General features: G+C 58.0%; 2 protein-coding genes across 3 annotated transcripts in view; one reads left to right on the forward strand and one right to left on the reverse strand.

Moving 5' to 3' along the window:
- MED24 (mediator complex subunit 24) overlaps nucleotides 1-723 on the reverse strand; it is a 31,021-nt gene extending 30,298 nt beyond the window's left edge. The window contains exon 1 of one of the 2 annotated variants that reach the window (XM_037033294.1): nucleotides 611-723. The gene's annotated coding sequence lies outside the window, so the exon portion shown is untranslated. Of the gene's footprint in view, nucleotides 1-419; nucleotides 560-610 lie in introns of those variants that run through there. The other variant, XM_037033292.1, reaches the window with a different exon arrangement.
- On the forward strand, nucleotides 43-23,143 carry THRA (thyroid hormone receptor alpha). Its single transcript, XM_037033302.1, has 9 exons — nucleotides 43-236; nucleotides 10,410-10,760; nucleotides 13,176-13,243; nucleotides 13,753-13,853; nucleotides 16,311-16,458; nucleotides 17,091-17,296; nucleotides 18,205-18,351; nucleotides 18,955-19,213; nucleotides 19,813-23,143. The coding sequence occupies exons 2-9, from the start codon at nucleotides 10,708-10,710 to the stop codon at nucleotides 20,061-20,063; spliced, it is 1,233 nt and encodes a 410-aa protein (XP_036889197.1). The 5' UTR covers nucleotides 43-236; nucleotides 10,410-10,707; the 3' UTR covers nucleotides 20,064-23,143.
- Nucleotides 23,144-23,151: the final 8 nt, after the last annotated feature.

Consider the following 23,151-nt stretch of genomic DNA (forward strand, 5'->3'; position numbering starts at 1 on the left):
CGAGAGCCCCAGCCGGAGCGGGGCGGGGAAGGGAGGAGCCAAGAGCGGCCGCCGCCTCTGCCGGAGGAGCCGCGGGGCCGCCACACTCGCCCCCCGCCCCCCCGCGCTCACTCGCACTCACACCCGGGCGCAGGAGGCGGGCGGCCCGGGCCCCACCGGCCCCCCATGGACGCCCCCCGCACGGGGCGCTGAGACCCCGAGTAGCTGCCCAGCCGGGTCCAGCGCACCACGCCGAGGTAAGGGGGAGGGAGCGAGGGGGCATTAATATGCAAATACCTTGCGATTGATTATGCAAAGCCGTGGGGCTCTCTCGCCAGCTCCCCGGCGGTCTGGGGGCGCCCGGGGGGGTACCCGCCGTCAGCCTCTGCCTGCCCCAACGCCCTGGCGACCCTGTCACAGCCCCGGAGCTTGCAACTTACGCCCTTGGGAAGGGAGGTGTTGCTAGGAGGTCGGTGGGCCCCGGGGTTTGCCAGCGGAGATGGCGTCCAGGCCTCCCCCTCGAGGGCCCGCCTGGCCTCTGTCCGGCCCGTCTGCTGCGCATTCCCGGGCCCGGCCCCGCTGCCCGCCGCCCGAGCGCCCCCGCCCGCCGCGCCGCTGTTTGTTTACTTACGGTGCGCTGGAGGCCTGCCCCCCCAGCCCCCACCCCTAGCCTCCGAGGCCGAGGCCGAGGCCGAGGCCGAGTGGCCTTTGCAAAGCTGCCGCCAGCTGCGGAGGGCAGTGTGAGTAGGGTGGGGAGCGCGCTTGCACGGGCCCGGGGAGAGGGAAGTCCCCCCCCACAACTTCACCCGCCTCCCCAGTTGAGCATGGCTCTCTGGTTGCAACACTCCTAATTGCAAAAACGTGGCTGGGGGTGGGGGCAGTGTATTTGAGGGTCCCTAGATGATTAGGACGGTTGCAAGCTGCGGTGGTTGGGGAGGAGAGGGAGGAATGGACCTGTGTTGTGCGTGCCCCCCCTTTTCCCTCCCCTTGCAACGTGTCTCCTCCGGTGCCCCTTCTCCGCCTGGGGCCCTCCCTTGTCCAGTGTGAAAGAAAGGCCTGGGAAGAGGGGAATGATAGGGGCAGTGGAGAGAGCCACGGTTTCCAGGGTGGAGGTCCCAGAAAGAAAGCCGGGGGGATGGGAACCCACTCTTCAATGATGGCTCTGGCCCCAGGAGGGGGAAGGAATGAACAGGGCTGTTGTCCAAGATGAGGGGAAAAGCAAATGTGACATGCAGACACCAAGCTATGCCCACACAGACAGCCACATGCACAGCCAGGGACACCCAGGCAGACTCAAGGACAGGAGCCGCTGGACACACCCACACGGGCACAAGGGGAGAGGCAGGCTGCTGCTGCACCAGGGAGCTCAGAGGGTGGGACACACCCACGGGAGACTGACCCATGCACATACCCACGAACAGGGTCACACGGAGATGCTGCCACACGCGTGGGCAAGGAGGAGTTGCCGTCACCCACACAGAGAAAGTCACTGTGGCATGCAGGCATAAACACAGGGCAGTTGCACACAGCCACACTTTACAAAAGACCCTGTCACTCACAGACACACACGTGCTCACAGGGTCCCGGTCACACAGGCGTCATCACCTGCCCTCCGTGATGGTCACCGTCCCTCCATCAAACCCAAACTCGGCTGTACATCGACACAGGTACACACAGCTTAGCAACAAGTATTTCCTTGGACTCCTACTGTGGATAGCTGAGGTTCTGTCTATGACACAGACCCTGCTCCCGGGAAGATTCAATGCGTTCGTGTGAAAGGATTTTCCTGCGTGATCGTGCCAGGTATGCATTCCTGACAACAGTCTCGGTCTTTGTGGCTTCTCATGCCACCCTACTGGGTGGTGAGCTTGAGACCTGGCAGAATCACTCCAAGAGCTCTGGATCCCACCCAGAGCCTAGCACAGGAAGCGCTCTGTAAATACTTGTTTGGTAATTGATTGACTGCGGGAACTCCAGACACAGGTGCACTCATTTGCACACAGTCCCAGGGACTCAGGTGCAGAAGGCTCAGGTCCACACCAACAGCTGTGTCTAGACAGCCCCAGACACACATACTACAGCTGTGCCATCAGGCACACACACCCCTAGATGCACACACAGACGGGGACGTTTTCCCTTAAGCTTCCTTCTATCTTCTTCCTTATTAAGGCTCAGCTTTTTTTTTTTTCCAGGGAAAGTAGAGCAAAGAGAGTAGGGGCAGGGGGGTTCCAGAGGGCCGAGTCATGGGCCTGAAGCAGTGTCCAGTAACTTCCAGCAGCTGGGATTATCCTGGCTGCTGGGGGAAGGGGATGTAGGGTCTCTATCCCCACCCTCAAAGCAAATGGGAGGCGGGAACCTAGCTGCCCCTGCTGGGACCCTTTGTCCGGGCCTTTCCCGAGGCAGTTCACTCACCCTCAGCTTAGTTCCTGCTTCTCACCCTGAGTCTGGCCCCTTTTCCCACCTCTGCCCTCCTGTCTGAACTTGGAAGCTTTCCTTGGGAGGCTGTGTGCTGGTGAGTGTCTGAGTGAGTGATGTGTATTTTTGACTTGGAATTTCTCTCTAACGCTGTCTCTCTGTGGCTCTGTCTTGCTGTGTCTGATTTGCTCTCCTTGTTTCTCTGCCAGACTCTAACTCTCACCCTGTCACTACCCCCGTCTGTCTACCCCTGTTCTTGTCTGTTTCTGCCACAACCTCCTTTCTCAGAGCTGGGAACTGGCAGTGATGTTCTTCATAGTTTTCCGGTTGTTAATACTCAAACCCCGCCCCTCAGTCCCTGCCTGCCCTGCCTCTGGGGTCATGGAGAGGTTGAGGTGGGGGGCGGGGGGCTCAGCCGGCCGCTCAGGACATCCTGCACTTCCTTAATGCTGCAGCTGCAGGCCAGAGAGTTTGGGGGTCTGGGAAGGGGGGGTAGGGAAGGGGGTCACCCAGCACCCATGCTGACCTCTCAGGCTGGCAGGCTTAGCCAGGAGACACCAGGGAGGTAGAAGCCCTGGGTGTGCGCGTCATAGCAACCGAGCTCCAACCACACCAGTGAGGAGCTTCCCACCATGCTCCTCCACTGGAGGAGGCTCGACCCCGTGGGCAGAGTAAGGAGTTGGCAGGACCCACAGTGGACATTCTCCACACCCCTGAGAGATGCCCAACAGCTGTGTCCTCTTCGCCGAGCCTGTTTTGGAGGGCACAGCTGCCCTGACTACGTGCAGGGCTGGGTGAGGCCCTCTCTCCCACAAGTGCAGTCTCCAGCCCGGGGTGGCAGAATGGGCAACTCTTCTTCCAGAGAGTGGAACTGAACAGGGGACACCCAGCATTTCTGCCTCGCTCCCCTCTAGCTGTGGCCTGTTTGGGTGAGGAAGACCTGGTAGTGATTATATTATAGAGAATCCACGAGCTGCTACGCATGGGAAACTGAGGCTAGGTCACAGGGAACAACACATCCCTGGACGAAAGACCAAGGTATCTTTCCTCTAGCAGGGGATGGCTGAGAGCATGAGCTTTTTCTGGAGGCTGGTTGCCTGGGTTTGAATCCTAGAAATGCCACCTGCTCTTTGTGAGACCTTAGGCAAGCAATTTAACCTCTCCCCGTATTATCTGTACATTGGAGATGGTAATACGCACTTCATTCAGCTCTGTGAGGATCAGAGGATGAGAATATATAAAATGCTTTAAAAAGTGCCAGTTGCCGACAAGCACTGTGTGTGTTGGCTGTTCCAGGGAGGAATACAGTGGGTCCGGGGCCCCCTGGAAGCTTGGTGGAGAACTGGAGCTCCTAGACATGGCAGTGACAGGAATGATATAGGGGGTGGGGGTGGGCATCATGGGTCCCTCATCTCTAGACCCCTCAGCCTTTATGTCACCATTTTCTCCTTGACACGTTTTTGCAACCTGGAGCTCCTCTGAACCTCAGCTTCTAGCTGCTGCTGAAAGGGAGCCCTTGGCATTTCAGCCTGGGACACACCTCCCCAGTCAGGGGCACCTGCGTGGATGTTCGGGCATCTCTGCGTCTCTGTTGGGACAAGTCTGAACACTGGGAGCACGAGGATGGGTAATAACAAGGAAAGCAGGCTTGCCTCCCTCACTCCTTACTTGTGGAGTACAGCACCCTTCCTCCCTCCTGGCGAGCCAGCAACCCAGCTGCACCATTGACCAATCAACCAGGGCCCAATCCTGGCTGACAGACCCTGGTTCCCCACTTCTGCATGGAGGGAACATTAGTGTGAGGGGAGGTGGCACTGAGTAATGATCAGTGTGGTAGGCGTGGTGGCTTGAAATCCAGGGTCTGTCCTGGGTTGCCTTTTCCCTCCGTGAAGCTGGCGGTAAGACTCCTCTCCCCTACAAATCCCTTTTATTTAGCTCCTCCCCTTCGAGGTGTAGCAAGGACAATGGGGGGGGGATGCTCTGTGGTCGGCCGCTGGGGAGCCAATCTCAACTCTAGTTCTCCTGTCTGCAAGGGGGGCTTTTGTAGATCTGGGGGAGAGGCAAGCGTGATCCCAGTAGAAAGAGCACCAACTGGGAGCTGGCGGCTGGGTGTCTGCCATTCACCAGTTGCTGACTTTGGGCCTGAGCTTTCGTCACTTGGAGACCGTGGTGCCCACCTCACCCAGACTGCAGGGGAATAGCGCGCCATGGTGTGGCAACTGTGTCCAATCTGGGCTGTTTTCCTGGCGTGGTCAGCAACGCCTGTTGCTTCCCCTCTCCTCCCGGGTCCTGGCACGCTCCAGGGTGGGGATGCACATGCTGCTGGGACCAGAGACAGCTCTGGGGCTCTGGCGGAGGCATCTGGGGCTAGTGTGTGGTGGAGGGCATATGGTTCTCAGGCACATGGTGCTGCCTTCCTCCCTGGCAGGCCCAGGTAGGGCTGCCAAAGGGACCTCACTTTTGCATACCTTTGTGTGAGGCAGTCCAGAGGGAGGGGTCAGAAGTGCTCTGGGTACGCAAGGGGAGCAAGATGGAAACTTATTGGTCCCCAGAAAATGCTACCGTTGCTCCCCCACGTTGAGGGTGAGCATTCAGCCTGGGGACCTGGGGCTGGAGCTAAAGATTAGGGCCAAAGGCACAGCCACACCCTCCAGAAGTAGCAAAGTGCAGCATGACAGGACCAAGCCCCCAGCCCACCCCCTCTTCCTCCTCCTCTTCTCCCGCAAGGGAGAGATGAGCTCTCGGCTCTGAGAGCCTTAGCTGCCTGTTTCATTTTCTCTTTTACCCAGGCACGTGGGCGGGGAAAGGGGAACGGGAGGAGGCTTTGGTGGCTATCGGCGTTTTTGTACACATCAGGGAGTGGGCGTGTTGTGCGCGCACCCATGTGTGCGTGTTTTGTGCATGTGTGGGCCGAGGAGGGCTCTGAATATCTGTGGAACGGTACGCCAAGCTCGCCGTTCTGCGCATGCGGGGTGAGTGTGTGTGTCTGCACGTGTCCGTGTGTGTGCCAGAGACTCAACTGCAGGCGGGCTCGCGCGCGCATGCACACACACACACACACACACACACACACACTTTTTAATCTCTCTCCCCATTCCTTCCTTCGCTCTCCTCCTCCCTCTATCCCCTTCTCTTCCCCCTCTCTCCCTCTGCTCTCTCTCCCTCCCCTCTCTCTCCCACCCTCCCTCCCCCCTCAGTGGGGGCTAGCTTCCACCTCCCTGGGGTGCCTGAGAGAAGAACATCCCTGCCTTTCCCTTCCACCATTTCCTTCCTTCCTGGGCGGTGCTCCCCAGGGCTTGGGGACAGTTCCTCTCCATGGCCTCTTCCTCTCTCCTTGGAAGAGGGGAGTGGGGAAAAGAGGACCCCAAGCCCTGTGCCCAGATACCATCTGCAGTGAACGCCTTGGCCCCGTGACATTCGTGCCTCCAGCCTTCAGCTGCCCCAGCACCCAGCTCCGATTACCCGTGGCTGCTGGGGGAGGGTGGGGAGAATGCGCCATGCCCAGCTGGGGGTGCTCCCAGCTCTGCTCTCTTAGCTACTTGGATTTCCCACCTCCATTCCTCAGGGGAATTGGGTCAGGGGACACGACGTCCTGTGGGATGGCGGGGAAGGAGCCGGGCGTGGGGGTGACCTCTAGACCTGGGCAACCACCTTGATGCCTGACGGGAGCTGGCCTGGGGTGGGCGGGAGGAGGGAGAGGACAGCGGCAGGTGGGTGAGGTTGTGTTGGGGGGAAGCATGGTCTTTGTTGTTAACACTGGGCATCTGGCCCAAGTCAAGGCTGCTGTTTATGTCCTCCTGTCTCGGACCTGCAGGGGGGAGTTTCCTGTCCTATTCTTTGGGGGCAGAGGATCCTTTGTTGATCCAGTGTCCCCCACCCCCATCCCCCATTCTCGAGCCTCCAGGGTCCCACAGTGGCTTGGAGATCACACTTCAGGGTCACCACCCTCAAGCTTCACAATCCTGTCTCATGGGGGCCCAGAGAGGGCCCACCAAGGAGTGCAGCCGCCCTCCCAGCCTCCCTCCCTCTTGCCAAGCTGGAGCCCGTGTCTGTGTATTCCTCTGCCTTCTCACCCCTGCCAACCAGTACCTTCCTTCCCGCCTTCTCTCTTTCCTGGCGCTAGGATAACAGTGCGTTGGGTGGGGCAGTCCTGCTCAGTCCATACCTGAGAGTAGGAAGGGGGGTTGGGATGGGGAAGAGAAGAAAAGCTCCCAGCCCTGAGGGGCACTACCCCTCATGGTGGGGGCTTGTGTGGCTGCAGCAGCCTCCACCCTCACCAGACTCCCAGGGGCTGTTGGTGCCTGTGGCTGCCCGAGGGAGCCCACGCTGGCACCGGCGGCAGTGTCTGCACACAGATGCCTGGGTTTGCCTGTGCATGCTTCTGTGTATGTTTGGGCTACAGTAGCCACCTGGGCCCCCTTGCATCACCCTTCTCGGCTCCCAGGATGTGGGATAGGGCATCCACCCCGGATCATTGGGAATGGGGGGGTAGTATCTCCCCCAACCCTAGCAGTAGGCAAAGGGGAAGGGGAGAGGGAGGTGTGAACCTACCCACAGCACTATTAATAGCCCACATGCCAGGCCACCAAGAACCAGCTGTCACCGTGGAAACCAGCTCTACTACCCCCTCCCCCAGCCTCTGTGGGGTGGGACTTAGGCAGGGCATGAAGTAACCCCCCCACCCATTTTTCTTTGTTACCTTTCTTTCTTTCTTTGTCTCCCCCTCCATTTTTCTCTCCTCCTCCCCTTCTCTGTCCTTCTGTCTGCCTCACCCTTCTCTCCCCCATCCATCTCTCCTCATCCCCCGCCCCACCTCATTGCCGCCTCTCTGCCTTTCCTTATACTTCACAGGCATGCCCTGCTCTACCCCATCCCTTCCCAGCTCTTTGTTCTTACCCCTCCTCATCTTTCTTGCTGTCTTCCCCCATACTCTCTTTTACCCCTTCCTGCCCCCTTTTCTCCCCTTTTCTGGGCCCCCTCTCTGTGAGTGTGCCTTTCCCTCTGTGGTTGGCAAGGAGGAGGGTTGGGCTTCCTTTAGAGCGTTAAGGACAAAGTTTAGGGGCCCTAGACAGGTGGGGCCAAGGGCAAGAGCAGACACCTAGGAGAACAGCGTGTCTCGAACTGGGGGCTAGATTCTGGGGGCAGAGGGGTCTGGCAGCCCCAGGAGTCCTTTGGGAACGGTCCGTGGGTCTGTGGGTCCGCAGGACCGCGCAGTGGGAGAGGCTGGCAGTGGGAGGCTGGCGTGATGCCCGTGGATGCCGCATTGGGCGCTCGTCCCTGTCCCCCCATTGCAGAAGCACTCGAGCTTAATGAAATGCTTCCCCCTCTACGGGCACCTTGCCCACACTGCCACCCGGCAGCGCTTATCTGACAAAAAGGGAGTGGGTGGCCAGGCCAGCTGACAGGTGGGTCTCGCTGTCCAACCGTCCAGGACTGTCCAGTCCAGTCTCAGGACCTCATAGCTATACCCCCTCCACCTCCTCAGGGCTGAGCCTCGCCTCTGCAGGGAATGTGTGGGGAAGGAGCGGGGGATGGAGCAGAACTCCATGAGGAGGGGAGAGAGGCTGCCCTTCAGCGTGGGCGTCCCTGCCCCAGGCCCCCTTCCCTACTGACCTTTCTCTCCCCGCGGCTAACACAGGCTCACATGGTATGTGCCTCCCCAAATGCTGGCCCTCTGCTTGCGCTGTGTCATCTCAGTGTCCCTAGGGAGCTGACCAGGAATTCCCAGGGGTTCCAACTTCTTGCTAGGGGCCAGGTGAAGGTGCCCTCAGCAGTGAAGGCAGTGCCTTTCTCCTCTGCCCACTGCCAGGGCCCCACTGCCAGTGCAGTCTGGGCCGCACCATTCAGCTCAGCACAGAGATGGGGCAGAGAGGGAGCCTTCCCCTCCCACAGCGGGCACGTGCAAGCCCGTGGTGGTGCCCAGAGACATTTGGAGTTGAGGCTGGGCCGGGGAGGGGGAAGGGAAAATAAATATGGTGGCTTAGGTTGGCACTGCCCCAGGTGTGCCCTGTAGCAGCTGGCAGCAGCAGGGATGAGGGAGGAGGGGGTCCCCAGAGCTATGGCCTGAGGCAGGGATCACCCATGGCATGTGGCTGTTGCTGGTGTCCCATGCCTGGCCTGGCCCCCAGCTGCTGACACCCATTCATGAACATCCTGGCCCCCTTTGCCGGCCCCCAGGGACTGCTCCCCAGGGCTGCCCCTCTCTCAGCATGCCCACTCCCGCGCCTGTCTCCTCCCCTCCCCAGGGGCACTTGGGCCTCCTGCTGGCGAGTGGATTTTTCCAGCCTCTGTAAACAAGTGGTGGCAGCGTGCCAGGTGGGCAGGAGACAGGCGGGGGCAGCACCGCAGCCAGGGTGTGCCAAGCACCGAGGCACAGCCTGGGGGGGAGATGGGGAGACACCCAGAGAGAGAGAGAGAGACATTCAGATACAGACAGACATACCCAAGGAAGCCTTGTTGGGTACAGACAGAAGTGGAAGTGGGCAACAGAAAATAGCCCTCTATTGTCCAGTCCAGCCGCACAACCTCCCTGGCCCCCCACCCCGCACTGCTCTGGCCGAGAGCCGCACGCCCCAGTGCCCAGGCCCTGGGCATCCCCACCCACTCCTACTTCTCCCCCCACCTCCACCCCTTCAGGCTGGCTACGCCATTATAAATTTATAACAGGAATTTCTCCACAAGCCAAGAAAAACTTGACCTACTTTCTTGACGGCTCTCTGGGCTAAGGCTCCCCGCTCACACCCCCACCAGTCTCCTGTCTGGCCCCCAGTGCCTAGTCCTGGTCTGTGGGGGTATCAGAGGAGAACGGGCTGCCCTTCTGTCCTCTGGCCACACTCCATATGCTGGGGGCTCCACCTGAGTGAGGAGGCCCAGTCCCACTGCCCTGCCCTGCCCGGTGGCCTCACTTATCTCAGCAGGCCCCTCCCACGCCGTTCCTTATCAGCTCTTGAGGGTGGGGTGGGGGGCCCAGGGGTGAGGTCTCTGGTGCAGCAGCCACTCCATGCATGTTGTATGTTGGGAGCTGCACCCTTTGCCACCCCCCCCCAACAGCACGCCCATACCTGCCTATGGTTCAGACAGTAAGCTTCAGATCTGGAGCCTGTGGTCAGAGGAGCAGTGTGGAGGGAATGGTGGGCTCCGGTTGGCATTACCTCGGACTCCAGGGGGTGGGACAAGGCTAGCCTTCAAGCCAGGCTTCGAGGTTTTAGTCCCCGAGCCACCTGCTCACTGGCTTTGTGAGCTTGAGTGAATGACCAAGACTTCTGAGACTCAGTTTCCTCACCTGTGAAGTTCTGCTGCCCACTTCAGAGGGCCCTATTACCTCTTCAGTCAGCGTGGATTGGTTTGCTTTCCCCTTTCCCTTGCTGTCCTGGTGGGTGGCAGCTCAGCTAAGCCAACCGAGATGTCTGGTCCCCAGACTGGGAAGTGGGATTTGGGACCTTCTAGGGACAGTGCAGGAGCCCTTGGGAGGCTGGGGTTGGCGAGCCAGAACTCAGCCAGCAGCAGGGGTGGTCCGCTCCCCACAGTCTCTGTGTCTCTCTCCAGCAGGGCACTCAGTGGGCGTTCATGACCCCTGCTTCCATGCCCACACCCCACCCTTCCTTCACGAGTGCCTCCCAGGCCTGGGCTAAAAATTGCTCATCTGTGGTCCCCTCTTGCTCTGTGGTATGGTGGATTTCATGAAAACTTGGCTGGATGGGGGGTAACAATCGCTAGTGCTTCATAGACACTTGTTAAGGGGCAGATACCTCATTAAATGTCAGGACTTAGACATGGTGCATGGATGATCTCATTCTTTCCCTCCATCCATTTCCGTGTCTGGGGCTTAGGACTCGGATCTCTAGTTTGGCCTGCTAAAAACCTGTTGATCTGAGGGCTGAGGCCAGTTCTCTCCCTGCGCCTGCCCTCCATGCCCACCACCAGCTTGTTATGAGCTTCACGTTGCCACCAAAGGACTCCTGTGCACCCTCCCCACAGTGCTGCCACCTTATCCTGTCTCTCTGCTCTCTCTGCAGGGACCTCTGGACGGGACAAGACTCTGAAGCTGCTCCCCCAGCCCAGGACTCCCCCAGCGTTCCCCCCAGCTTTCCCCCCAGCGCTACCACCTGCCACTCCCTGGCCCGTCTCACCGCCCACCCCCCTTGGGGCGCAGGGCATGGTGTGAAAGGCCAAGTGCTGAGGCGGGCACCATGGGTGCTGTGCCCTAGGCCTGGGTGGTGGGGGGTGGGCGGCCTGTGGGTGTGCCGGGGGGGCCAGTGTGCCCACCCCAGTCTCTTGGCGTGCTGGAGGGCATCCTGGATGGAATTGAAGTGAATGGAACAGAAGCCAAGCAAGGTGGAGTGTGGGTCAGACCCAGAGGAGAACAGGTAACGGGTCTGGCAACAAGGTCGTGTCGACCTCTGGGCGGCAGGCATGGTCACCTAGCTGGGCAAAGGAGAGCTGAGCTTGGGCCTTTGGGGGAGTGGGTGCAAGGCCCGCAGGCCTGCTGCTTGCCTTTGCCCAGGAGATGAGGTTGTGTTCACATGTGACAGAGAATTAGGCACCTGGATGGAAAGGTAGCCATTTTGAAGTGGGGAAGTGACCCAGAGCAGAGAAATGATCCGGAGCAGCCATGTGGCCCCTCCCTTGACTGTACTGGGCAGTCTCAAATGCCCCCAGTGTCCCCTCAGCCTCCCTCACCTGAGCTTGTGAAATGCTAACAGGCTTGCCAGCTGTCCCCTCTCTCTGCTGACCTGTTCACATCTGACCCCTAGTGTGTATCCGCAAGCCCTGGTGCACGGTTAGCCTTGAACTGTCCCGTCACAGGCACCGGCGACTGTTGCAGCCCGTGCTTATATTTGGAACCTTCTGGGAGCCCCACAAGCTCTTCCTTGTTCGTGGGCAAGGGCGGGCGCTGCCGTGGGGCTCCTCCCAGGAAGCAGAAGGCATTGCCAACTACAGATTTTGCTCACACGTGGAGGAGGCAGCAACCCTACACACGCCACTAGGAATGGGGTACCGTGATCTGCATTGCAGTCGAGCCCAGAGGGTCTCTGCCTCTCCCACTAACTCCAAGTGGCACGGGACTTTGTGCCAGTTGGCGTGGTGCCTCTGGAGCTGGGTACAGCCTGTGTCTATGGCCAGAGAGAGGGTGGGGGATGGAGTGTTCTGGGGAGCAGAGTGGCCGTTGCCTAGGAGACCAGATCCTGAGCCAGGAGGCCAGAGGCCTGGCCAGGCAAAGCCCTGGGGCCCAAGACTGGGTCTCTGGAGGGGTGGAGGAAGTGGATGGGGCTGGCAGTGGATACAGCACCTGGAGTTTCCCTTTCCCAAAGCCTCCTCACTCCAGGGGTTGGCGGGGGGACTCTAAAAAAGAAGATTGGGTGTCACTGCATAGCTCTAACTGACAGCCTCTGTACCTCCCTGCCCAGACTTCTGTGAATCTGGAAGAGTCTGCTTCTAACCAGAGAAAGGCTGGAATCCCGGTTCCGGGTCCCCCAAGAGCTGCAGCCCCTCCCCGTCACCCTCCCCGCCCCCCCAACCATGACCCTGCGCCATCTTGTGGCTGTCCTTGGGACTGCACCCAGAGGCTGTAAATCTAGTAATTGCTGAAGACCAACAGCTCAACCCGGGCCTAGGTGGCCCAGAGTTCTCCCACACCTTCCTTCCCCTCCTGGAAGAGGGGGGAGGTCTGACTTTCCAAATGGCACAGAAATCATACAGGGGTATTCCCTAAGGAGCATGGAACACAGAACTGTCTTTGACCGTGTCCCTGACCAAGGTCACTGTGTCAGTACGTTGGGAGCTGCATCAGGGGAGGGGCCCTGCAACATGCCACGCGCAGGATGGGTGTGGGAAGTTATACAAGTCGTGCATGCATGTGGAAGGCTTATGTAACCTGTGTGTGCCGAGGTTATGTAACATGTATGTGGAGAGGCTGGTGACATGTATGCACAGTGGCTATGGGTTGCTGATCCCTTGCGCCGAGGGGCTCAGGGTCCTTGTCCTGGCCCTGATTTCAGTGCATCAGCAGGCACAGGTGGGACCTCTGTTTGCTGCTCTGTTAAATGGATACGGTGGACAGGGTGACTCTGGAAGTCCTTTTCTGTTGCCGTATTCTTGGCTCTGGGTTCTAGCTGCAAGGCACTGTGTATTTTCAGTCACTGTGGTTATTTAGCATGAATGTATGTCCTGGAAATCAAGCTACATGTTTCCTGGGGGGAGGGGGGTGTATTAGTAGGTGTCTGTCCAGAGGGTTGTGTGACACATGGGCATATCCTAGAGGTCATATAACACATTTGAGAAGGTCCTGGGAGTTGCATGGGTATGTAGATGCTGATGCTTATTACCATGCTTGGGTTGGTACTGAAGGCTGCATAGTTTCATAGGCAGTGGTCTTGTGTTACACATACATGTACGTGTTCTACAGGTTATGCTGCTTGAAACATGTTCTGAAGATTCTTTCTGCATGTGTCATGTACTGAAGGCTTGAATATGTGGCTATCTTGTACATTACAGGTGTTTAAGGTCTTATAATGCTTGGAGTGTGTGTGTGTGTGTGTGTGCGTGTGTGTGTGTTTGGGCCCTAGAACATGCCTGTGCCCCAGCCAAGCTTTGTATCTCTCTCTCTCTGAAGCTTCTAGATAGCTGGGCCTTTCTTGGTGTTGTCAGCTGACCTGGGGGTGGGAGGTAGACGAGGACCTGAAATGTGGAAAGTCAGGCCTGGGGGCTTGTGTAAGCCTATTGGATGAGAAGGGGGCTGCCCAAAACTGCTCTGTGATTCTGCTCACTTTGCTCCCATGCAGTGCCAGGTCACCAGATGGAAAGCGAAAAAGAAAGAACGGCCAATGTTCCCTGAAAACCAGTATGTCAGGTGAGCCTGGCTACCTGTGCCCTTCCTCCCTGCCCCAAACCCCACCAAACCACACCATGGCTGTCCTGGAGCCTGGCCGTGTACCAGCAGCTCCTGTGTCGGACAGGAAGAGCCTCCTAGAGGGCTTGGGATGGACTTGTCTGAAGGTGAGACGGGTGACATGGGCATGGCCCAGCCTTGAAGAAGGATTAGGTCAGAAAGGGTCTCTTCCCTTTGCCCATAACCCCCTTGCTTGAGACCCCCGCCCACACCCCAGAATCAGGGCCTGAGCTAAAGGGCTGAGGGGCTGTATTCCCCGGAGCCGAGCTGCTGACATTAGCTCTTCCATATTCTTAGGGAAGGGGATGGACAAGATAACCTCTAATGTGCCTCCAGGATTCTACCCTGCAGGGAAGCTGGGCTAGGGGATGGGCCAGGAAGGACAAGCTGGGGGCTGCAGAGAGTGTAGAAGCCTCTGTGCTGGGAGCCCAAGCCATGCCTGCCTGCCTGCCTCCCTTCCTCCCTCCCAGGGTATATCCCTAGTTACCTGGACAAAGACGAGCAGTGTGTCGTGTGTGGGGACAAGGCAACCGGTTATCACTACCGCTGCATCACTTGTGAGGGCTGCAAGGTATGGACCAGCCAGCTCCTGCCCCTCCTCCACCACCTGAGCCCCATCTCACTCCTGTTAAGGTCCTTAGTTCCCGGCACAATAGATGGCTCTGTATACATGTAACCTAAAGCCCACCTGTTACATCCTCATTTCTCTTCTCTCATTCATTCGTTCGTTCGTTCATTCATAATCCCTGCTCTGCCCCTTATAGTTAAGATGGCTAATATCTCGGAGCCTTGGTTTCTTCGTCTATGAAATGGGGATAATCATGCTGCCTACCTCATAGAGTTGTTGGGAGAATTAAGTGACATCATTCACACAGACTATCTAAGACAGTGATAGCCCTGGCCAGGCCGCTCAGTTGGTTAGAGAGCCATCCCAGTCACACCAAGGTTCCGGGTTCAATCCCCAGTCAGGGCACATACAAGAATCAACCAGTTGCTCTGGCTGGTGTGGTTCAATGGACTAAGTGCCCGCCTGAGAACTGACAAGTTGCAGGTTCAATTCCCTGTCAGGGCACATGCCTGGGTTTTAGGCCAGGTACCCAGTTAGGGGTACGTGAGAGGCAACAACAAATTGATGTTCCTCTCCCTCTCCCCCTCCCTTCCCCTCTCTCTGAAAATAGATAAATAAAACATTTTTAAAAATTTAAAACAAAAGAAAAAAGAGAAGCAACCAATGAATGCATAAATAAGTGGAACAACAAATCCATGTTTCCTTCTCTCTCCCTTTCTAAAATTAATAATAAAAATGCTTTACTAAAAACATAAAAAGTAAAACAATGGCAGACACAAACGGACCACCCAGCCGACATCAGTCGTCACTCCCCCACTCGGTGTGTTAGGCGTGAGGGGCGCAGTGTGTGTTGTCCTCACGCTGCTCGCAGCCTACAGGCAAGACAGACATCGGCTGAAACCAGTATCATTGTTTTTCAAAATGCGGTTCAAGGACCACCTGCAGTCTTAGTTAAATGCAGATCCCTAGGCCTCATCCCAGCCCCAGCAGAATCTTTTGTGGGAGAGCCCAGGAATCTGTCCCTGGGGCAAGTTCCCCAGTTGCGTCCACTGCACCTGAAAGGGTGAGAACCAGTGTGGGTGGGGGTGGGGGCCCCAGAGAGGAAGAGGATGCCCTGGGTGCCTGGGCAGAAGGGACAAGGTTATAGACTTGGGGAGGCTTAATTAGGTTTCACTTTGGGTATTTCAACCTGGGTGGTTTTTCTGGGATCATCACCTCCTGCAAATGGAACTTTCCTAGAAACAGAAATATTTAAAAATATGTTAAGGGGCCCTAGCTGGGTAGCTCTGTTGGTTAGAGCATTGTCTAGATACACCAAGGTTGTAGGTTCAATGCCCAGGCAGGGCTCATATAAGAAACAACCAGTGAATGCGTAGGGAAGTGGAACAACAAATCGATGTTTCTCGCTCTCTCCCTCCCCTCTAAAATATGTGTGTAAAGACTTCAAGTTCGTTTCTTTCTTGGTGTCCACCAAACCAAGACCACTAGGGATTCAGAGTCCCATGGCAGCGTCCCTGGAAGCCATACAAGCAGCGTAGCATAGACTGGGAAGCCTCACCCTCAGGCTCCTCTGAGTTCCAGAGGGGCCTCTCCAAAGGACAGAGAGGCCTGACCCCACCCCTCGAGAGTCTGATGTTGTAGGCCCGGGAATCTGTACTTTTGGTGAAACCCTGGGTGACTTCAGTGCACCCCAGAGTCTGAGAGCCCAGACCTTGGTGTCCCACACCTCAGGACCCATTCTGGCTCCGAGGCCCCCTTAGCCATTTGGGCAATTTAAGCAAATTGGACACATTGCTACATCTCTCCAAGCTTTCGTTTTCTAGTCAGCAAAATGGAGACAGGGACAGCCTCCTGTCTCTTACCTCGTGGGGTTCACACGCGTGTTGCACATGCTGGTGCCTCAAAGGCTTTTAAGTGCCTGGCACATAGCATTCAGTGCGATGTACAGAGCTGAGAATTTTGCTTTAGAGCTACCAGAATTCATACACAATGCCTTATTTTGACTTTTTGACACCCCCCCCCCCCGCAACACCTCATTTCATGAACTCCACCTGCATGGGTAATGGGCAGCATGTGTGAGAACGGTTTTGGGTCAGTGTGGTTTCCGAGTCCTTTAATGAGATGGAAATCAGGTACTAACTGGACTCGTGGTGCTGCACAGGACCCCACCCTATCCCAGGCCCAGGTCTCTGAACTTCACTCATCCTCCCTGCCTCCGCCCCCACCCCCACCCATGTACCCCCAACCCCTTAGCAGCCAGGGCAGCTGCGGGTGTGTGTTCCTAAGGCCCTCCTAAGTCCTGGCAGAGCCCAGTGGCCCTGAGCCTGCTGGGGCAGGAGTACCCAGGCTCCCTCACTAACCCCTGACCTCTTCCCCCCCCCCGCCCCCACCCTGAACTGCATGGTGAGTTCAGGAAGGGGAGGTCACCATCTCAACACGCTCCCTCTCCCTGCACCCTAGGGCTTCTTTCGCCGCACAATTCAGAAGAACCTGCATCCCACCTACTCCTGCAAATATGACAGCTGCTGTGTCATCGATAAGATCACCCGCAACCAGTGCCAGCTGTGCCGCTTTAAGAAGTGCATCTCCGTGGGCATGGCCATGGACTGTAAGGGGGCGTGGCATGGGGACTGTCAGGCCAGGTGGCTGGGGTGGGGGCGAGTTCACGTGTGGCAGCTCCCTTCCAGAGTAGCCTCAGGGCCCACAGGGCAGAGTGACAGTGCAGGTCAGGCTGATGGCGGAGTGAATGTTAGGGTCTTGGTCCCTGCCGCCCTCATCCCTGGGGAAAGGAAACAAAGGATTCCTCCCTGGGTTCCATGCCTGAGCCCCAGTGCTTACCTGCCTTTTACCACACCAGGCTTCAGAGGGGGTTGTTGGGTAGAAAGAAGTCCTGAGCACCCCACCCTAGCACCATGTTCCTGACTACCAAAGGGGGCACCCCACTTCTGGGTGAGAGGACATCTTTTATTGCCTAGGGACTGGGTGGTGGGGTCTTCTAGTAACTGCTGTCACCATAACCCTTTAGACCAGACCCTGCTCAGCCTCTGGATCAGCCCAAAGTGGAGTCGATATCCCAGTGATTATCGTGATTCAGGTTGTGCCCCCCAGCTGCTAGGGAATTCGGAAGTCACTCGACCCTCTGGCCCTCAGCTTCCCCGACCCGCACCGTGGGGAGAGCAGTTTCTGAGAGGGTAGCGGAGATGGCCACGCGAAGGGCACGTGTCCTCCTGTTGTTGACAGTGGTTCTAGATGACTCAAAGCGGGTGGCCAAGCGCAAGCTGATCGAGCAGAACCGGGAGCGGCGGCGGAAGGAGGAGATGATTCGGTCACTGCAGCAGCGACCAGAGCCCACTCCCGAAGAGTGGGATCTGATCCATGTCGCCACGGAGGCCCATCGCAGCACCAATGCCCAGGGCAGCCATTGGAAGCAGAGGCGGAAATTCCTGGTAAGGAGGGGTGGGGGTGGGGGTGAGGGGCAGCCAGGTGCCAGGGAGAGGTGAGGGAGCTCAGAGTCTTGCTTCCTCCAGGAAGCCCTCTTAGTTTAATCTAACCCAAAGCTGAAACTCCCCACACCTTGGTGGTTTTTATTTGTACACCTGTCCATGTGTCCCTGCTGTCTGAGTCCTGCCTGTTCCATCCTATTGGAAGCTACGTGAGGACAGGGACTTGCCATCCTCATTGAATTTCCTGTAGGGGTGACCTCGCCTCTTTTCCCTGTGCACAGTGACTAGGAAGTGGGGGAGGACACAGTCATGTAACAGTGTTCCGGGTGCCGGGCATTGTGTTAGGCCCTGACAAAACTGAGTGAGTGCCAGGTGAATGGTCAGCTTGAGGGGTGACAGACAGTTGATCATATGCAGTGGGGGGGGCAGGACACTGGTGGGGTGTGCCAGTGTGTGTACACAGGCTGCGATACCAAGCAGCTGTGTGTGTGGCAGTCAAAAATCAGACTACCTGGTTCTATAACTTACTAGTCCTGTGACCTTGGGTTTATCAGTTAGCTGCCCTATGCCTCAGTTTCCTCACCTGTGAAATGGAGATAATTATAATATCTTATGGGGTTGTGATGAGGATTAAATGAGATAATATATGTAAAACATGTAACCTAAGGCCTGGCCATGTATTGAATAGTCAATAAGTATAGCTTCTATTATTATGACATCACTTCTGCTACCGTTATGATCATTGTTATATTCCCCAAGGTCAAGGAGAAGCCTTAGGCCTGGGACTTAGCAGTCCCAGGTACTGGTGGCCTCTCTTCCCCAAGCTGCCTTGGAGCTCCCCCTGGTGGGCAGGGACCCTTAGAGAGTGAGAGGGGTCTGCAGCCCCAGCTGACCTCCGTCTGTCCCTCTAGCCGGACGACATTGGCCAGTCACCAATCGTCTCCATGCCGGACGGAGACAAGGTGGACCTAGAGGCCTTCAGCGAGTTTACCAAGATCATCACCCCGGCCATCACTCGTGTGGTGGACTTTGCCAAAAAACTGCCCATGTTCTCCGAGGTGAGGGGGAGATGGGCGGGGAGCCACGGTGATGACACAGGAGGGAACATGGGACCCGCTGCCCTGGTCACTCAGCCCCAGCACATTCTCCTCTGAGCTTCTCTGGGCATGGAGCAAGTCCTTTAGGTCAACACACGCCCAGCACACACTCTCACACTCACACACTCACACACTCCTCACTCTCTCACTCTGAGCTGCTGATCCCTAAGACACCAGCAGGCTGCAAGGGCCCAGTCTCCAGAGTGCCTCCCAGCCCCCTCCCCCACATGTCCACACGTCCATCCCAACTCTGGGCAGCCTGGGAGCTCTCATCTTAAAGATCACTAACTGGGAACAGGCAGCCATGCCAGCCGCGTGACCTTGGCTGCGTTACCAACTCCCTTGTGTCTCAGTTTCCTCACCCGCAGTAGGGATGGAGAGAATGATAGAACTGTGAGATTTCACGAAATAGGGCACGTCTGTGGCCCAACACAAGGTTGGCCCTTCAGAGTACATGTTACTGGCCAAGGCCAATGGGGGCCTCACACCTCCCAAGGGGCACCCGCAGGGGACACCCCCAGGGAGGGACATGCTGAGCACCCCTGTGCCCCTGCCGCCCCGCAGCTGCCTTGTGAAGACCAGATCATCCTCCTGAAGGGCTGCTGCATGGAGATCATGTCCCTGCGGGCTGCCGTCCGCTACGACCCTGAGAGCGACACCCTGACGCTGAGCGGGGAGATGGCCGTCAAGCGCGAGCAGCTCAAGAATGGTGGCCTGGGCGTCGTCTCGGACGCCATCTTTGAATTGGGCAAGTCACTCTCTGCCTTTAACCTGGATGACACAGAAGTGGCTCTACTGCAGGCTGTGCTGCTAATGTCGACAGGTACTTGCGGGTTGGCTGGGAAGGCTCTTCTCCTTCTCCCTTAATCCTAGTCCCTCTCTGCCCCGACCCCCAAGCCCACCTCTGTGTCCCACAAGCTTACCTCTGTCATCCAGGCCATCTCTGTCATCTGGGCCCATCCCTGTCCCCTGCTCTGTCACACACACACACACACACCCCATGTCCCCTGCTCTGTCACACATACACACCCACACACATTCCCCCTTGGCCTAGATTCCCTGGCCCGCCCCATCTCCTGCCCCCAGTCCCTCTCCTGCTCTTTTCCTGTCTTCCTCCCTCCCCTCCCCCTGCTCCCTGCTATCCCCCTCTACACTTACTCCCACCGCACCTCTCTGCCCACCAACCCTTCTCTCTCCCCCCAGTCCCATCCTGTCTCAGAGTTTTCTCTCTTCTCACCTCTCGCTGTCCCTCTGTCCTCTTTGCTTACCCCTCCATCTCCCCTCCCCTCGTCTCCCTCCCACTGCCGTGGAGTTGTTCCTCCTACACAGGCCCCCCACCGTGTGTTTTCCTCCACTCACTGCCCCTCCTCTCTCCCCGGTCTCCCGCTGCCCACTCACCCTCGTGCCTCTGCTGTCCTGCAGACCGCTCGGGCCTGCTGTGTGTGGACAAGATCGAGAAGAGTCAGGAGGCGTACCTGCTGGCGTTTGAGCACTACGTCAACCACCGCAAACACAACATTCCGCACTTCTGGCCCAAGCTGCTGATGAAGGTGACTGACCTCCGCATGATCGGGGCCTGCCACGCCAGCCGCTTCCTCCACATGAAAGTCGAGTGCCCCACCGAACTCTTCCCCCCACTCTTCCTCGAGGTCTTTGAGGATCAGGAAGTCTAAAGCCTCAGACGGCCAGAGGGTGTGCGGAGCTGGTGGGGAGGAGCCTGGAGAGAAGGGGCAGAGCTGGGGGCTGAGGGAGACCCCCACACCTCTTCTCTCCTTCCTCTCATCCTTGGATAGATTCAGCTCCCACACACGCCCGCACTATCCCGTCCCTCCTCAGAACCTCCAGCCCTGGGGCAGGGCAAACAAATGAACTTGCTATGAAAAGGACAGTGTGGGAGGCTGGGAGGGACCGTGTCCTGCAGTTCCCAGGACCCCGTCCTCTAAGAAGGTAGGGGAAAGGAGGGAGAACTAAGAGGGGACAAGCCATCCCGACTGTAGGGGACAGGAGTGTGGGGTGGGGGAAATGCCCTCACCTCACCCCCTACACACACACAAGAGAGTCCCCTGTCTAGTTCCTTGGCCTAGATTCCCCCTTCAGGCTACGGGCTAAGGGCCTCTCTGCTTCCCCAGATGCCTGGGTGCAAAGAAGGGCTTGGCTTGGCTCCTACCCGGAGGTTAAAAATTATAGTCATTCTAACTGCACTTTGAAAACCAGGCAAGGGGAGAAGATAAATGAAGAAAAACTAGACAGAGAGAAAAAGAAAAAAGAGAGAGCGAGCGATTGATAGAGAGAGAGAGAGAGATAATATTAAGTTATTAACTGAGGCTGGCCAGAGGGGAGGACCCCCCCTACCACCCCATGCACTTTGAGAGCTGCCCCTCCTCACCCCCAATCAGAGAGAACTGCCCCCCACCCCCGTACAAGGTCCCTAAGGGTAGGGCTGCCGATCAGAGCTGTGAGTTCACACAACAGGGTCCTGGCCACCCCCCCTTGCCTTGCCCCTCCCTCTGTGCCCCTTTGGCACCCCCACCCCAGTGCTCCCTCTGCTCTCTGCCACTCGTGCCCGCTGAGTTCCATCTACCTCTCACGCTGGATGCCAGCTGGCCCCTCACCAGCCTGCCCTGCTGCCTGCACAGCTCCCCTTTCAAGTGCCCAGCCCCAGGGGCCTCTCCCTGTCCCCACACCACCCCCCACTCCTTCCACACCTTGGCAGACAGGAAAAACTGTGGCTCGAGCTCCTGCCCCCCTCCCATCCTGCAGTATTAGCTACAACCCAGATGCTGCTGCACCAGGGGCGAGGAGTGGGTGTGCTCCAGCTCCTCCCGGGGCCTCCCCCCTCCTGGGACTCTGTCTCCTATGTGTCTTCTGGGCTCTCTCTAACCCCTGCCCTCCTCCTCTCCTACTCCCACTTCAACGCACTAACCCGGACTCTGGGCGGGCGGGCAGGCACTGAGGAATGGGGCGCTTAGATAATAGCACTTAGTTGGGGCTCTGGGGCAGGGGCGGTTGGTGCTCCTTTTTTTTTCTTTGAAGCTCTTTAGGCTAGCCACCCCTCTGCCCCTGGGACCCCTCTCCCCTCTTCTCTAATTCAGGGACTTTGGCTTGAGCCATCTCCCACCTTCCTGGTGAGGAGTGGTCTGTTGGTCTGCATTTGGGGGGCTGCCTTCCTCCTCCTCCCTTTGGCTCTCGCCCACTCTGCATGGGAGAGGGACAGAAGAGGTAGCTCTCCCATGGGTGGGGGAAGGGGAGGGTGGGGAGGGACAGAGCAGACCAGAGGGCCCTGGGCTCAGGGCTGTATGTCGGCAGGGATGGATGGGTGGACATAGATGCCCCCGGAAGCCATGGGGAATGGGGCGGGGGGAGGGGTGCCAGGGCTTCCTGCGCTTTGCACTATTGGGGCAAACATGTCTTAAGCAGTGGGGAACCTGCCATCCCACCCGGACCCTCAGCCTGCCACTTCCCCCGACACACACACGCAGGCCACGCTGTGCTGCCCGTCAGGGCCCATCCTTTCCCTGCCGTTCAGGTGTTCCCACGGAGGGGAGGGCCTGGAAGAGCACCCACTGTCACCTGCGCGTGTGCCCGCCCCGCCCCCTTGGGCAGGCAGGCCGCACACGCTGTCTTTGTCTCTCCCTCTCTCTCTCCTGGGGCTCTGACTCCCTTATTCCTCCCGTCCTATGGGCAAGCCCTCTTGTACCCTCTTCCTACCCCTGGGGGCCCAGTGGAATTCCTGACCCATCTTTTGTCTCCTCCATCCTTCCAGCCCCACCTCTACCCCTCAACCCCCATTCTCAGCCATGAACGTGGTGGAGAAAAGGCCTTGAAGAGGCTTGGCCTCTTACAGGCACTTGGAATCCCCATACCCCTCCCCAATCATACGAGCTGTGATTCCCTACTCCTCCCCTGACCCCTCCCCCTCACTCGCAGTGATGTGGGGTGTATGTGTGCATTTCTCTGCGTGAATGTGTGAGCGAGTACACGTGGTGGGGGAGGAGCTGGGGGGGGACTCAGGAATGCCACAAACCTGCTCTAGAGAGGCAGCTGTCCCAGTCCCTGCTTTGGAAGTCGGGGACAGGGCCCTCTCCTGGGGGCCATTGGTGCTAATGAGGGGGATGCCCTTGATGTGGGTGCTTAGCATGTCTCCCCCAGTATTGGCCCGGGGCACTAGGGCAGGCAGGGTGGGGCAGCAGGTGCAGTATTGGTGGGAGGAGGGGCTGCTGAGAATAGGACGAGGGGTCCAGGCCAGGACAAGGGGGTGCCAGAGCCATGACCACTACCCCGCCCCCACCACCCACCTCTCCATCTCAGTATTCCCCGTCCTGTCACTCATAACACACATACCTCATCCAGCCTCCTCCCTGCTTAGACTCGGGGAGGGTGGGGGTGGAGGAGCCCCTACCCCTTCTCTTAGTTGCGGGTCTACAGGGCTGGGAGAGGGCAGGGCTTGTGACACAGACACCGTCCATGAGGGGGACAGTAATTCCTGCCCTGGGAGCTCCTGGGTGGGGGAAGGGGACACTTCCCTGGAGGCGCTACTGAATGTATGAGAAGCTGGTGCTGGGGTGGGGGGAGGGGGGTTGTGGCCAGAAACAGGGAAGGAGGTAGGTCCCTTCCCCGGGGGCGGGGCCAGCAGGAGTGACTTGGGGGGCTCCTACTCCCGCCCCACGTTGACAATCAGTATGTCTGTTATGTGCGATTTTTCATCCCGTTGTGTTTTGGGTCAGGATTTTAAAGAAAGATATTTTTATGGTAATTGTTGCT

Source organism: Sturnira hondurensis, unplaced genomic scaffold (assembly GCF_014824575.4).
Source record: "Sturnira hondurensis isolate 20B ecotype Veracruz unplaced genomic scaffold, ASM1482457v3 Scaffold0021632, whole genome shotgun sequence".
Classification (NCBI taxonomy): domain Eukaryota; kingdom Metazoa; phylum Chordata; class Mammalia; order Chiroptera; family Phyllostomidae; genus Sturnira; species Sturnira hondurensis.

What these genes read in the sequence shown, in the direction of transcription:
- THRA (XM_037033302.1), top strand. Translation starts at nt 10,708, where the DNA reads ATGGAACAGAAGCCAAGCAAGGTGGAGTGTGGGTCAGACCCAGAGGAG. An exon ending in TCACTTGTGAGGGCTGCAAG is followed by an intron (nt 13,854 to 16,310) that starts GTATGGACCAGC and finishes CCTGCACCCTAG; the next exon opens with GGCTTCTTTCGCCGCACAAT. An exon ending in CGTGGGCATGGCCATGGACT is followed by an intron (nt 16,459 to 17,090) that starts GTAAGGGGGCGT and finishes TGTTGTTGACAG; the next exon opens with TGGTTCTAGATGACTCAAAG.